The sequence below is a fragment of the Halichoerus grypus genome, chromosome 5 (genome assembly GCF_964656455.1).
Source record: "Halichoerus grypus chromosome 5, mHalGry1.hap1.1, whole genome shotgun sequence".
Classification (NCBI taxonomy): domain Eukaryota; kingdom Metazoa; phylum Chordata; class Mammalia; order Carnivora; family Phocidae; genus Halichoerus; species Halichoerus grypus.
Window position 1 is genome coordinate 179,329,072 of NC_135716.1, and position 14,534 is coordinate 179,343,605.

Below are 14,534 nucleotides of genomic sequence, written 5' to 3' on the forward strand. Positions count from 1 at the left end.
GCACATGGCACAAAATTCACTAGTACAAAACAGTGTCAGAACTATGCAAACCAAGTCTTCTCCTTGTCCCCCAACCCCCCAGCCACTGAGACTGGGTCTCCATGTAGACTTCGCGCGATGGTCTGTGCACCCGTATCACATTATGATGGTGAACTCTGTACACCATTTGCACCGTATTTTCTCACTGAGCATGTGCAGGCCACCCTTCACATCACTGCCTACAGGGGCTGCCTCCCTTTCTGAAGGGCCGCATAATGTTCCATTGGATTAGCCAACCTCAGGCTACCTAAATAGGCAACTTTAGATTTGTTCTGAAATTCTATACCTTGGACAGTTATTATTGGGGGGGGGGAAATCAAAGGAAGTCTTCTAAAGAGAACGTTCTCCCACTACACATTTTTTCTGTACCTAATTATAGATATTCTTTGGTAAATGATTGCTGTTTTTATTTCTTAATATAAAGTTGTTACTGTATTCCTAAGATAGAAGATGTAATTGTACTGCATGAAAATTTAATGTCAACGATTTTAGCTTTAGGCATTGGATCACATATATACAAATAATAGTCTAAAATTACTTGAAATTGGCTTGTCTGGCTTAACCATTATTAGGGAGATTCAAGTGCCATTGTTTATTTCTGTAATTAGCATTCCATACTCCTTCACCTCCATGAGGAAGGATATCCTATCAAATCTACCTCATTAGTTTGTACAACTAAGGTTTTTGAGTCTTGTTTTTGTTTTTTGACGTCCAACAGGTATCTAAAACTGTGCTGTAGCCACTAGCCAAGTGTAGCTATTTAGAATTAAGTAAAATTAATAATTCAAGTCACACTAGCCACATTTCAAGTCCTCAGTAGCCACATGTGGCTAGTGGCTACCACTTTGGATAGTGCAGATACAGAACATTTTCATCACTCTCAAAACTTCTCTTGGACAGTGCTAATCTAAAGCAAAAGAGTAGTGGGTTAAGAATTAGCCACATTATTTCAAAAACAATTATTTTTCATTTTCAGATCGGTTATCATGCAACCATGTTATTAAGAGAAAGATAAAAAAAACAAGGTGTAAACATTCTTAAAATACAACTCTAATCAATTCCTAAAATGTTTTAGTGTCTCCCTTGTGGCCCTTGGGTTTACATGTAAATGTTACAGCCTACATCCAAGCCTTTGGTATTGTGACTCCAGCCGATTTCTCAGTGAACTTTACCTCATAATCCGAACTCGGGCCAAACTTCACTCTTGTCCAAACCCCACAGAATTTGTCTGCGTTTGTTCATTCGCTTTCCTGAAGTGCCCACCTCCTCCTCTGCTCCTTTTTCCACTTTTGGACACTCTCCTCACCTTTCAGAGTCCACCTGTACTGTTACTTCCTCCTTGAGGCCTCTCCCAGGTCCTCCCTCACTTCAGGAATTAGAGACAAGCACTTCCTTCCATGGGTTACATAGGGATAGCTTGGTGTATTGAAGAGACTTTTGATGTGACTGTCTAATCCCCTGTGACACTCAGGGGAGTTGACTCTGTGAAGTTGACACAGCCTGTCTGAGGGGTCCCAAGAGCAAGTGATCTGGGTCTCCTGCCGTGGCAGGACTCGGCGCCCTCTGCCTCTGCTCTCTTGGATTCATTCCAGTTTCATAATTACCTACAAAGTGTAAGTGGCTGGTGATGCTGACCAGGGGATTTAGAAATGCAGCAGACTGAAAGAGATTTTAAAAAAGAGATGAAAGAAGCAGAATTCTTTTCCTGATCGTCTGCAGGATTCTTATATGGTTTGTTTGGTCAGTTCTCTTGAGTGTGCAATTTTTTTAAATGGCTTTCACTTTAAGTATATATCTGGAACATGCCTGACTGAGGCCGGTTTTCAGCAGAGGTGGCATCTACAGTGATCAGGGGTTTACCAGTGAGCTGAGAATGTACCCCGTTCCCCAGGAAGCTAACTACAAGAGCTATCCGCCACCCCCCCCAGCCCCATGGCACACACAGCCACACCTGCTGCCATGGTGAATGTAAGTCAGCCCCCTCCCCACACTGCTCCGTAACACAGCCTCTGGGTCCTGGAGAACAGACTGCTCAGGAGCAAGAACACAGGCAGCCAACCACTTAGGTGTTCCACAGGAAAGAATGTTCTCTGAGCTTCTTGCTGCTGTACTAGGTGGGAAAGTCAGAGTCTTGGAGGGCGGCCTTCTACCCAGTGTTCCCTGGTGTGCTGTGAGAGGTCTCAGATAACAGAGCCTTGGGGCGCCTGGGTGGCTCAGTCGGTTAAGTGGCTGCCTTTGGCTCAGGTCATGATCCCGGGGTCCTGGGATCGAGCCCCATGTCGGGCTCCTTCCTCAGCGGGGAGCCTGCTTCTCCCTCTCCCTCTGCCTGCCGCTCCCCCTGCTTGTGCTCTCCCTCTCTCTATCTCTGTGAAATAAATAAATAAAATCTTAAAAAAAAAAGAAAAAGAAAACAGAGCCTAGTGTTTGCCCCACAAATAGTCTCATATTTTTTTATTTATTTGATTTTGTTTTCCCCTTGCCTTTGAGAGTTAGTATATTCTGTGTTCTTATTGGAAACGAGTGCTTATGGGAAAGGAACCCGCCTCTGTGTGTCCTGGCAGCTCTCGCCATAGCCGTGGCCTGAAGGCAGTGCCCGTGTCTCCTGTCAGGGGACCACGTTTCCAGAGTGCTGCTCCTCTCCTGCTCCCTGTTTTGTCGTTTGAGGTCACAGGTTGTGGCATTTCATACTGAACTCTCTCCCTGCCTCTAGATGAAAAGCAAAGCCAAATCCCCAGACCCATGGCCCAGAACTGGATGGTCCTCACAGAAGACTAGAGGATGCTGAGTTGCCTGTGGCCACCAGCTATCCACATTTGAAATCTAGGGTTGGAAGGACCATTCGGTGATCAGGTAGCTTTCTCCCCTACGTCCGGGAGGGACCCCAGCAAAAATCGGCTGCTGAGCCAGTGGTTCTCAAACTGTGGCCCCCGGGCCACGGTAGCAGCATCACCAAGAAATTTGTTAGACATGTACATTCTTAACCCCATTGCAGACCTCCTGAGTCAGAAACTCAAGGGGTGGCACCCAGCAATCCATCTGAAGGAGCCTCCAGGGGATTGTGATGCACGGGCAGTGTGAGAACCGCTGCTCTTAGGTCAGCCCTCCCAGGGCCAGTAGTGGAAGGTTTCTGGGTGTGGATGGCAGGAAGCCAACATCCCACTTCATCCTGCTTCCATCACTGAGCTTCAGTAAGTGCATAGGGCATGAAGGCTGCCCACTTCCTCTTCCTCTTTTTGATCTGAGCTGTGTATTGAACTAGAATGTTGTGTCCCTGGCTCTCTTGATCATGCGCCAGAGAGACGGTGAGGGTAATGACCGCCTTTGACACGATGCTGGATCACGGCCCCCGAGCAGTCGTCCTAGATGTGGTCGCCAGCCCACTTCTCGGTGAGCTCCGCCTAGAGCCCTTCAGCACCGCCCAACTTCGGCATCTTTGTCACGTGCGGTGCAGCTCACGTCCCTCACGGCTTCTGAGCTGGGCCACTTGGAACTTGTACCTTTTCTCTTGACTCCACTGCCAAGACCAAGTTAAAACATCCTTTAAAAAAAAAAAAAAAATTCCTGCAGCATCTCTTTCAGAAAGCAGGGAAGATTAGAGCCTCCTAGCTGAGTCTCAAAGCTCACAGGAAAACAGGCTCCTGTTCACCCACTAGCAAGGTCTCATCTCCTTTCATTCAGAAGGGGAGTATGGGAAGGCAACAGCATCAGCAGTCAACAGGACCTCTTTCTTGAGAGGCCGTCCATGCTGTCTGTGTACTGAAGTCTGGGGAGCACCGTGCAGATCTCAATTTTCCTAGTCCTGACCCACACTCACGGTAGTTTTGCAAAATCTGAGAGTGAGCATCTGGATTTCTGGGGGGTGTGACCACGGTAGAGCCTTCTTCCTTCTGTGCTGGCTGATTTCATTTGAGTCTCATCCCAGACTACAGCCGTTCATATCACACTTTTAAGAGCCTGTTCTCCCTACAGCTTTGAGCCCAAAATGAATGTGTCCAGATGTGTCTCTTCAGGTTGCTTTCTCTGCAGGCCTGCTTGGGGGACAGAGCCCGCAGTTCCTTGGCATAGGACAGAAGCTATTTAATATTTATGAAGAGGGCCAGATGTTCAGGACATTTCAGATCACATAGAGTTAGACACAGTCTTGGATAAAGTCACTCGCAGACAAGTTGTGAGCCACCAGGCCATAGAAACAACGAATCACCGACCACTTCTCCTGTATCTTAGGACCCAGTCAAAAATGCTTTTTATTTAAAGGTTCCCAGTTCCAGGCAGGCCCCTGTCATCCAGTCTCTGTGTAGCCCCAGCTTAAGCAAAGGAACTAGAGAGGAAGATGAGCAGGTTATGGAGGTGATTTCACTTAACCCAACTGTATGGTTCTTCTCCTTCAGGGGGCAGCTCCACCAGCAGTGCTGTGAAAAGTGGACCCTGGTGAATGATGAGACCCAAGCCAAGATGGCCCGCATGGCTGCCGCAGCTGCATGGGGTTTAGGTGAGGCTTCCCTCGCAGGCACCCCGGTCAAGGTAGGGAGAGGGAGGCTGGGGGCTCGCATTCGAAAAGGAAGGTACCGTGGCTCCGGGTAGAGACGTCAGGTCCACAAAAGCGTCCAGAAATCTGTATCCACAGGTACTTCTCCCACCTCTCCCTTCTACCTGATGACCATGAGTAACTTGTTAGACTCAGGTAAAAATGGCCCTTCCTGGGGAAGCCAAGGAAACTGGTGAGCAAGCCTCAAAATCAAGATATTTAGTGAGGTTTGTTTGGTATTGTTTATGTTAAGCAAATTACTGGTTCATTTTTCTCTCATATAAATAAAATCTAGAAGTAGAAATTTCCAACCTGGTGTCCTGGTTCCACTGTCATTAGCCTCTCTCCATATTTTCTGCTTTGCATGAGGCCTCCATTTTTGAGTCTACCTCATAATCCGGTATGGCTGCTGGAGCTCCACCCATCATGTCTGTACCCCTAGCAGAAATAGAGAGGACAACTTTCTGTCCCCTTTTATTTCTTAACTGTTATTCTAGAACTTTCCTAAAACAAAAAAGTGAAGAGAATAGTGTAATGAATCCCTATATGCCCTCACCTTCTCCAACAGTTATAAAAATTTTGACAGTTTTGTATTTTCTGTTCTCCTTGCTGCCCAACGCTCACCCTCCTTACTCCGACTCCCTGAGTATTTTAAGGGAGAGATTTCCTTTTAGTCCCCACAGACACGTGTAGATTTCTGACACCAGGCCCCAGCTGGGAGAGGATTACTGTCTATTCCAGAGATGTTCTCAGTAAGAGGGGAAAGAATCCATAGGCTGTCCCAAGTGAAAAGCTTCACCTATGGAGTCCAGAAGAAGGTTACATAACCTTCTACCTCCATTCCATCCCTCTTGAGTCACAGAGCTTATATCCTTGCCATTCATGAGCTCTTGGCTGGATCCAGAACATTTTTCAAAAACAAATTGCTTCCTGAGGAGTCATCGTTTGCCATTTGCTTTTGCCCAGAGGCATAGAGAATGAATGAGCCGATGGTCTGGAGTGAAAGGCAGGAAAATGCCTTGTAAAATCAGCTGCCCTGCAGTTTGCAGCTAATGAGGCTGCTGTCTTTTCTGCAGATGGCCTTGGAAATGTTGGCATGTGATACATGCCCGCCCCATCAGGGGAAGTGAATATCTCTTCTCGGATGCAGCCATTTCCCCCGTCTGCCCTGACACAGAGACTGCCGTGCTAGGACCTAGCCCATCTTTCTGTTACAACAGAGCCTCTTAAAATATTTATCTCCTCCCTCCTGAGGCACAGGTACTGCCAGAGTGAGACGGGCAAACTATTTGTCTAATCCTGCCCCGTGTCTGGGTAATGGCCACTTTCAGTTGTTTAGGGGAAAATGTAATTTCCAACGTACCATTGAACTGTGAGCTGCTTTGCTAGTAGGGAAGAAGGCCATTCCATCTCACCTAGGGAAACCGGAGAGAGTTCTCTGGGTTAATGAGGTGCTACATTAAAGCCTCTTGACTTGTAGGCTTTGCACTCACTCGGTTTCTCCCATCGATCACAGAACTCCCTGGGGCAGCAATGGAGTCCTGTGTTTGGAAGACAGATGTGGCTTTGTTTGTTAAATTGGCTCACTCAACCCTATAGAGTATAGAGAGTCTCCATGGGGTTTTGATACATCAGGCATAAGTTTGTCTTGTTTGAACCCCAAGCTAAATGCAAGTAACAATGACAAGGCCTATTTGAGATGCTGCCCTAGCCCAGCAAGCTGACCCCCCCCCCAATGCTTTTCTGTGTGTGTGTGTGTATGTGTGTGTGTGTGTGTAGGTCAGTGGGACAGCATGGAGGAGTACACCTGTATGATCCCTCGGGACACCCACGATGGGGCATTTTACAGAGCCGTGCTGGCGCTACACCAGGACCTCTTCTCCTTGGCGCAACAGGTAAAAACTTACATGGACTCAGACCGTCTAGCAAAGAAAAGATAATAACGTGTGCCCTGTCAGTTCCTAGGCACGCAATGCCTGCACAAAGGGACTAATGTACTTCCGCTCTGGCGTTTGGCCCTGTGAGCTGACGGCAATCTAGGCTTTGGAGCAGAATACTCAGAAGAAGACTGCCAGCACATCGGCCAGGGCCACTTTCTGCTCTGAGAGGAACCAAGGTGTTGGGGAAGTTACCATTTACATTGCTCTGCAATGAACTTCTCGGGTCATCATTGCATGCTTTGATCACTTTGCTAGCATTCCTCGTAGTAGAGAGAAACCATCTTGTCTCAGCCGAGGAGGACGGGGACAGCAGCAGTCCCCCCCTGCAGCAGGGGTCAGTCACGAGCCCCTCCTGGCTGTGCAGCAGTGTCACAGAGGGATGACCTTCCGGGAAGGCTAGCATCAGATTTGAAAAATCCCATGCTGGCCTGCAGAATAAAAGAATGAAGTAATCACATCCTGACAGGCACTGGACTGTCTTGGATGGGGTGCTGGGCTAAGTGACCTGAGCACCTAAGGGATGGGGACACCGTCCTCAGTCTCAAACATTCAAGAAAGAAAAGCTCCATGTGCAGGGTGTTTAGTTGATGAAACGGAAGACTCAAGCCACAGTCCCGCGGCCATCCTCCAAGCTGGGATTTACAGGACCAGAACTGAGGCTCAGAAGCCCCCGTGACATGGGCAGGTTTGGGCGTTCCTCTGCCAGAGTGGAGGCGCTCCCTCATGAGGACAAGATGGCTTAGAAGCCAGTGACGACCACATGGGGCTACTGAGAGTGTGCACAGTTTAGGCTCACAAGTGTGTCCAGCAAGGAGAAGATGAAAGAGAGCAGGTCCACAGGCTGTCCTCTGGAGACACGAGCACAGTGCTTCCGTCTCTAAGCCTGCATGTTCCCTCCCTAGTTCCCCGGGATTCAGGATGGTAAGCTTGCAGTTGCTCTACGTTCTGTCTCTTCTGAGAACTCGGATAACGTTCTTCTTTAGCTTTACAGATCTGGTAAAAGGTTTCTTCCCTTCTTCAGTGAACTTTTTTCTTCACCCTAGAATTTAAGTGAAATGAATAAACTCCAGCTAGCTGACAAGCCTGAAAAAAAACAGCACCGCCCCTGGCCCCCGAGCCCACAGCTCAGTTCTGTGGTTCTCCTGTCTCTCCTCTAGTGCATCGACAAAGCCAGAGACCTGCTGGATGCCGAGTTAACCGCTATGGCAGGAGAGAGCTACAGTCGGGCATATGGGGTGAGTGTGAAATATTCTGCACAGGGTCGTTTCAGAGGCTCACTTCAGTTCTTTTTTCAGCGTGGCCGAGTGAGGACTCCCAGGCTGCTGGGAACATGCCTGTGGATTCTCAGCAGATACCCTGTCGCTAGAAGGAAAGATTGAAATGAATCCTGGCTTTCAGATTGTTCATGCAGTATTAAGTGAGAATGTGATTTGCTTCCATCAGGCCATGGTCTCTTGCCACATGCTCTCCGAGCTGGAGGAGGTTATCCAGTACAAACTTGTCCCTGAGCGACGGGAGATCATCCGCCAGATCTGGTGGGAGAGACTGCAGGTGAGGCTGCTAGAAAGCCCCCGGTAGCCCCCCGACCCCGCTCTCCCTCCCCTGCTCTTGCCCAGCACATGCTCCCTGCCTCCCCACAGAAGCTGGGGTGGCATTCAAGGCAAAGCACTCAGAGGCTGTGCGGCTCAGCCCTTAGCTGTGAGCGAATGACCAGTTCTCCAGCCTCCTCTGACCCTTCTCTAGGAACACAAGAAAATGTCTTTAGTAAGTGACACTTACAGACAGCCTGTTGAGAATCTTAACCTCAGAATCAGTGGTTCTCAGCTTCAGCTGCCCGATAGGATGACCTGCAGGGATTTTTAAAATCTGGATCCCCAGGCCACTTCCCAGACCAAATAAAACAAAATTTCTGGGGATAGACCCAGGATCAATCTCTCTCCAACCACCCCAGATGCTTCCGGTGTGTGGCCAACACAGAACCACTACTCTAAATCCACTTACTGGCTGCCTGCATCCAGCTTTTTAAATGGGGCTGCCTAATGTTTCAGCCGACCAACCCCTGCTGTTTACTGTTCCTCCGGTCACAGTCATGCACGGTCTCTCTTCAGAATGTTTTCTACTGAAGTTTCCCTCATGGAGAAACTTCTCCAAGTCCTCCATCAGTGTTTTCATTGTACATTCTGATCATTTGAGCATGAGGCGCGGTCAGTTCCAGATCTGGAAGTCAGCAGTCTTAAGTGTTCTTGGAAAGGACAGTTCTCCCATTCCTTGAGTTGGTAGTAGGGCAAGTTCATTTTCAAAGGAGAGAAAGCCTTTACCGCTCCAGAAGCCGCTTGTCCCCCATGCATCATAATTAGCCTCCTTGGTTTTAGACTGTTCCTCTTGGCCCATCCACACCTATTTCCAAATTCTGTCTCCAGGCAAATCAGGGTCTGTGGTTCCAGGCCCCCCTCGGTAGGCTGTGACAAAACCTTTTCACTCCAGGCTGCATTCCTGTCTGGGAAGCTCAGGGCACATTCCACTGGCAAGGAAAGAGCATCGGGCAAAGGAGCATGTTGAATACAGTCGTTTGTGCGCGGCAGTGGGCACATGCGGTTCTTTCATATGTTTTATTAGCAATTATGAAATGCCCAGTGAATGTTTTGATGGAAAATTGTCTATTGGACACCAGAAGAGAATTCCACAAAGCAAGCATTTCCCACCTGATTTGTACACACCCCATTTTTTTTAAGTGCCCATAATGGGGTGAAGAATTTCCAAATCAGAGATCTGATGAGTGTTCTGCCATTCTAACAAGGGAGGCTTTATCCAAATAGAGATCCAGACAGGGGTGGAATAAATGCATCTTGGAGAGGGGAAACCCGTGTTTGATTTTATCACGTCCAAGACACTGTCAGCATCTGAGGCCTTCGTGACTTTCCTACCTTGAGACAAGATGCTTTTTGGCTTAAAGGGGGCCAGGTTATTTCAGCCTCTGGAAGAAACTAGCAGATGGTGAGAAGTTTCCAAAACAGTCACTCAATGTACTTTTTCCTATTTTCATAACTTTCCAAATCAGTGTTGTCACACTTAATGGGATGGAAAGATATGGTCCAAGGCCTGAAAATAAAGCATTAAGTTTGTGGTAGAAATTTGGCTCTTGTGGATGGCTTGCTGTCAAAGCACTCAATGAGCTGCCCTTTTGTGGTCAAGTCATTTAAGTTGAAATCCCCTGCCAGAGTCTCCCATGGGGCAGTTTGAGGGGTCAGCCTTACTTGCCTTGGGTTCTTTATTTAGGCTCACAGTGGATCCTGTCATATTTAAAAGCCTGCGACCATTGTTGCTAGATTCTCAGACTCACCTCCATGGAGGATGGCTCCTTTGGTTCCATTTGTCTTTCAAATGGACAGATTTGCCGATGGAGTGACCAGCCCTGCTCCCCTGGTGGCTTGTCTCTGAGTCTGACTTCTTACAGCGAAGGTGGAAGAGGAGGGGCCACTTACCTTCAGAAGTTTTTGATATAAAATTAGCCTATCCCTTTTGATAACAATGAATTCACTCTTTTTTAATTAAAAGGAATTTATATGTGTGAGTGAATGAGGCACTTTTCCTTCTACATGCAGTTTTTGATCTGAGACCAATGAAAATGAAGCAGAAAGAATCTAGGCAAGTCTTCGTGCAGGTTTAGGCATTAATAACTTCAGGACTGACGATGCCACCGCTTACAAGCAGCAGCATCTGAGAATTTATTTAAACTTCTTTTAGGGGCACCTGGGTGGCTCAGTCATTGAGCGTCTGCCTTCGGCTTGGGTCATGATCCCAGGGTCCTGGGATCGAGCCCCCCATTGGGCTCCCTGCTCCGCAGGAAGCCTGATTCTCTCTCTCCCACTCCCCCTGCTTGTGTTCCCTCTCTCGCTGTGTCTGTCTCTGTCAAATAAATAAATCTTTTTAAAAAATAAATAAATAAAAATAAACTTCTTTTATACTTAATTCATCTTTCAAATTTTGAAGGATACATTTTTTTAAAGACTTTCTTTTTTATTTTTTTATTTTTTTTTTAAAGATTTTATTTATTTATTTGACAGAGAGAGAGCACAAGTAGGCAGAGTGGTAGACAGAGGGAGAAGGAGAAGCAGGCTCCCCGCCGAGCAGGGAGCCCGATGCGGGGCTCGATCCCAGGACCCTGGGATCATGACCTGAGCCGAAGGCAGACGCTTAACGACTGAGCCACCCAGGTGCCCCAAGACTTTATTTTTAAGTAATCTCTACACCCAACTTGGGGCTCAAACTCACATTCTTGGATCAAGAGTCACACGCCCTACCGACTGAATCAGCCAGGCTCCCCTGTATGATATATTTGAAGTTGGATTTGTCAATGATTGTCTTCTTCAGCCAGAGAAGCTGAAGCAAAAAAATCAAAGTTAAAAATGCACTATTGGGGTGCCTGGGTGGCTCAGTCAGTTAAGCGTCTGCTTTCGGCTCAGGTCACGATCCCGGAGTTCCAGGATCAAGCCCCATATCTGGCTCCCTGCTCAACGAGGAGTCTGCCTCTCCCTCTGCCTCTCACCCCACTGGTGCTCCTCTCTCTTTCTCACTCTCTCTCTCTCCCTCTCTCTCAAATAAATAAATAAAATCCGTTACAAAAAAAGAAGACTGGCTTTTAAAAAAAAAAATGCATTTACAATCCAGAAAAGAAATTTCAGTAGTTTAATTCATGTCGCCCTCATCATAGCCCTATGAAGTTGGTACTATCTTTACCCCCATTTTAGTGGTTAAGTAACGTGTGCGGTGTCCCACAGATGGAAAGCTGCAGGGCCAGGACTCAAGGACCAGAGCCTATACTCTCCTGATCCTCAGATTTTGAGAGGTTCCCTAGAAGTGTTTTTCTTCACAGTACCCTTCACTTGAGAAAGTTGAGGTTGTAAAAATGAATGTCTTTGTTGATTCAAGGCAGGTTTTGCTGTTGCTTGTTGGGGATTAAAGCTATAGTGGAGGACATGCCTAATTCTCACTCCTGAATGTTCCAGGGCTGCCAGCGTATTGTGGAGGACTGGCAGAAAATCCTGATGGTGCGGTCACTCGTGGTCAGCCCTCATGAGGACATGAGGACCTGGCTCAAGTATGCCAGTCTCTGTGGGAAGAGTGGCAGGCTGGTGAGTAACCCCCACCGCAGGGTGGGGTGGGAGGCTGAGGAGGGAAAGGCGCTCCCGGTCCCATTCTGTTTACCACACGACCTCTCTTGTTTTTAAGGCCCTTGCTCATAAAACCTTAGTGTTGCTCCTGGGAGTTGATCCATCTCGCCAACTTGACCATCCTCTGCCAACAGTTCACCCTCAGGTGACCTACGCCTACATGAAAAACATGTGGAAGAGTGCTCGCAAGGTCTGTATCTGAATCCATCCAGCAGTAGACCATGTTTCTCCAGAATGCTCACTAACCGGCCTCTCACTGCCTTGGGGCCCAGAAGGAAACAGCCTCCAAACCACCATGTCAGGGAGTCTGCTCCTGTTAGGAAACTATTTGGCCTGATTTCAGAAGTGACTCGTATTCGAGGGCCTACACGTGTACCATTGACCGAACTCTTGAGTGTAGTCACAGTTGTATTTATCAGCAGACAGAGTATGCTGGAACATAGAAAGGGCACAATTTCTGGCCTCCTCAACCCCCCCCCCCCCCCCCCCGCCTCCCAAGAGAAAGTGGGCTTTTCAGTACCCAAAAGGCAGCATATCTGTGAAAACATAGACTGGAAATTTCATCAGACCAGTCGGGTTTTTCAGACTTTTCGTCTCCTTTCCAATCATCAGTTGGGATTCAGAAGCAGCAACACCCAGAGTGTCATGCTGAATCCAGTAGGGAGCGTCTTCTTAGAGCCAGCGTAGAATTCCTCTTCCTTTATTTACAGACAGGGTCCTTCCTCAGACAGGGAAATAGGTGTGGCTCCTGATGGGGGTTTTGGTTTTCTTTTTTGAAACGATCTCCCTGGATGATGGTGATGATTAACAAAAAGTTGGCCCTGGAGGCAAAATCAGCCCCTGCTCTGGCTCTTCATCTCCCTTACCAAACAGAGGGAGCGTCCCAGCTCTCCTCCTCTCCCCATCGTGGTCCCCAGGCGGGGCCTGCTGGGAAAAAGGAGTGCAGAGCGACCGCTACAGCCGAGGCTGTGGAAGGCACACTTAAGGAAATCCGGGACCGTGTCTAGAAATTGACTTCTTTTTGGGTGGTTGACTCTGTGACTGCGAAAGCCACCCAGAGTGGGATCGGGAACCCTGCACCCCAGCGCTGGGTCTTCGATGGGGTTCGTGTCAACAGGATCGGCCTGAGCTCCATTCTCTACGTGTGTCATTTGGGGGTTTTGTTTTCTTTTTGTTGTTTTGGGGGGTTTGGTTTGGTTTTGTTGTAAGTCTCTGCGAACTTCCCGGGCCAGAGCACTTCTGATTCAAAGCCTGACCTTCCTCCAGGCAAATGAGAAAAACAGGAGGTGCTGGATCTGAGTGTAGTCTGGTTTCCTTCCTGTGTACAGCGTCCAAGTGTTTGAACATTGTGCCGAAGGGAGGCAGCAGGAGCCTCTTGGCTAATGTCTCAACCAGGGAGTGACTTCTTTCAACATATGACCACAGCCCAACCTCTCCACACGTTATGGCCTCTTCTTAGGAGCCCAGATTCCAATGGGAGGCCATGAAACAACAGGCATTAGAAATTTAGAAACCTCTTTCAGGTCAGGTGCTTGAACTTCAAGCCCAGAGCTAGAGATGTTACATCTTTTCAGGAGTCACTCAAAGAGAACCAACTACGTAATAATAATCGTGCTACTGAGCAAGTCCCTTTTCCTCTCTGGGCTTTACTTTCCTCCACTACAAACAATTCAGTAAAGTGATTGTATTCTGCCTTGCATAAGGCAGGTGAGAGAGTTTGAGAAAAGCAGAGCCTGCTCTGCAGGAAGGCGTCAGGCAGAAGGTGTTATGTCCCGTGTTTTCCTAGATGAGCCACTCTCCAGAATCTAGAGACAGGCCGGTCCTTCTGTGAAATCTCACTATGCTGAGGACATCGATCTTGCCCACCAGCCAGGAGTAGGACGTGCAGCTGAAACTCAGGGCGCAAGAGAAGCCCCTTCGTCTGAGCAGCCAGTCCTTCATCTGTAAGAGAGAAAGAATCCGTTTTTCCCTCCTTGCTTTCCGGAGGTGGAAAAAAGAGGGTATTTTAATAGAACACTTTGAATTCCTTGAAAGTAAGTGGCCTCCATGCCACAGAATAGAAGGATACAGATTCTCCCATGCTGGATAAATTTACTTAATACTGAGCTTCAAATCCAAACTACTACGCAGTCCTCCCCGGTTTGGGCAGTTCATTTTTGATTCAGCGCCTGATTGAATCTCCTGAAAGGAATCTACACTGTGTGTCTGGACTGCCAGCAACACGGAGCGTGCGGGCTCCGAACAGCCCTGGCGTCAGAACTTCTGCTTCAGCCCTTACGTGCTTGACGGACACGCTCGGCGCACCGGCTTAGCTGTCCCCCGTCTCGTGGTTGATCTTTCCAGTACTGCCTCTCAGTTCTTTGTTTCCTTCGTAATCAGCTTTAAGTCTGCTCAGTGCAGTTCTCATAGAGGAAAAACTAAAGGAACATTTATCACTTCTCAGGTGCGGGCTGCTAATGTCATTCATTTTTCAAAGCCAGGGTGAGTAATGGAACCCCGTGAAGGCAGCTGTCTGAGGGGGACAGGTGTCTTGTTACCTGTCGGAACATCTGTGTGTCTGCCCTGTCCCCATGCGTGGATTAGCTGCCTGATAAATCGTTTGTCACGTCATTCTGGCTCTGGGGGGAGCCCTGTCTGTTGATGCCAATTAATTCCTTCCGTTGAAAGGTATCTGAGGTTGGGCCTGGCCCCCAAGCCAGGGAGTTGTATTTTCCTTCAAGACCATCACTACTGACACATTTCAGTTTTTAAAAAAAAAAATGGAAGGAGACCATTCTGACCTTATTTATTGGAAGCGTTGATTTTTTTTTCCCCCGTCTTCTGCAGCAAAGAACGTGTTGCCTCTTTTTCACTCTCACG

General features: G+C 48.0%; 1 protein-coding gene across 3 annotated transcripts in view; it reads left to right on the forward strand.

Moving 5' to 3' along the window:
• The window catches only part of MTOR (mechanistic target of rapamycin kinase), a 123,954-nt gene that overhangs the window by 85,581 nt on the left and 23,839 nt on the right, over nucleotides 1-14,534 (forward strand). For all 3 annotated transcript variants that reach the window (XM_036065210.2, XM_036065220.2, XM_036065236.2), the window contains exons 31-36: nucleotides 4,428-4,528; nucleotides 6,344-6,459; nucleotides 7,662-7,739; nucleotides 7,948-8,055; nucleotides 11,511-11,636; nucleotides 11,734-11,865. In XM_036065210.2, coding sequence (XP_035921103.1) covers nucleotides 4,428-4,528; nucleotides 6,344-6,459; nucleotides 7,662-7,739; nucleotides 7,948-8,055; nucleotides 11,511-11,636; nucleotides 11,734-11,865 — 661 coding nt within the window. The remainder of the gene's footprint in view (nucleotides 1-4,427; nucleotides 4,529-6,343; nucleotides 6,460-7,661; nucleotides 7,740-7,947; nucleotides 8,056-11,510; nucleotides 11,637-11,733; nucleotides 11,866-14,534) is intronic.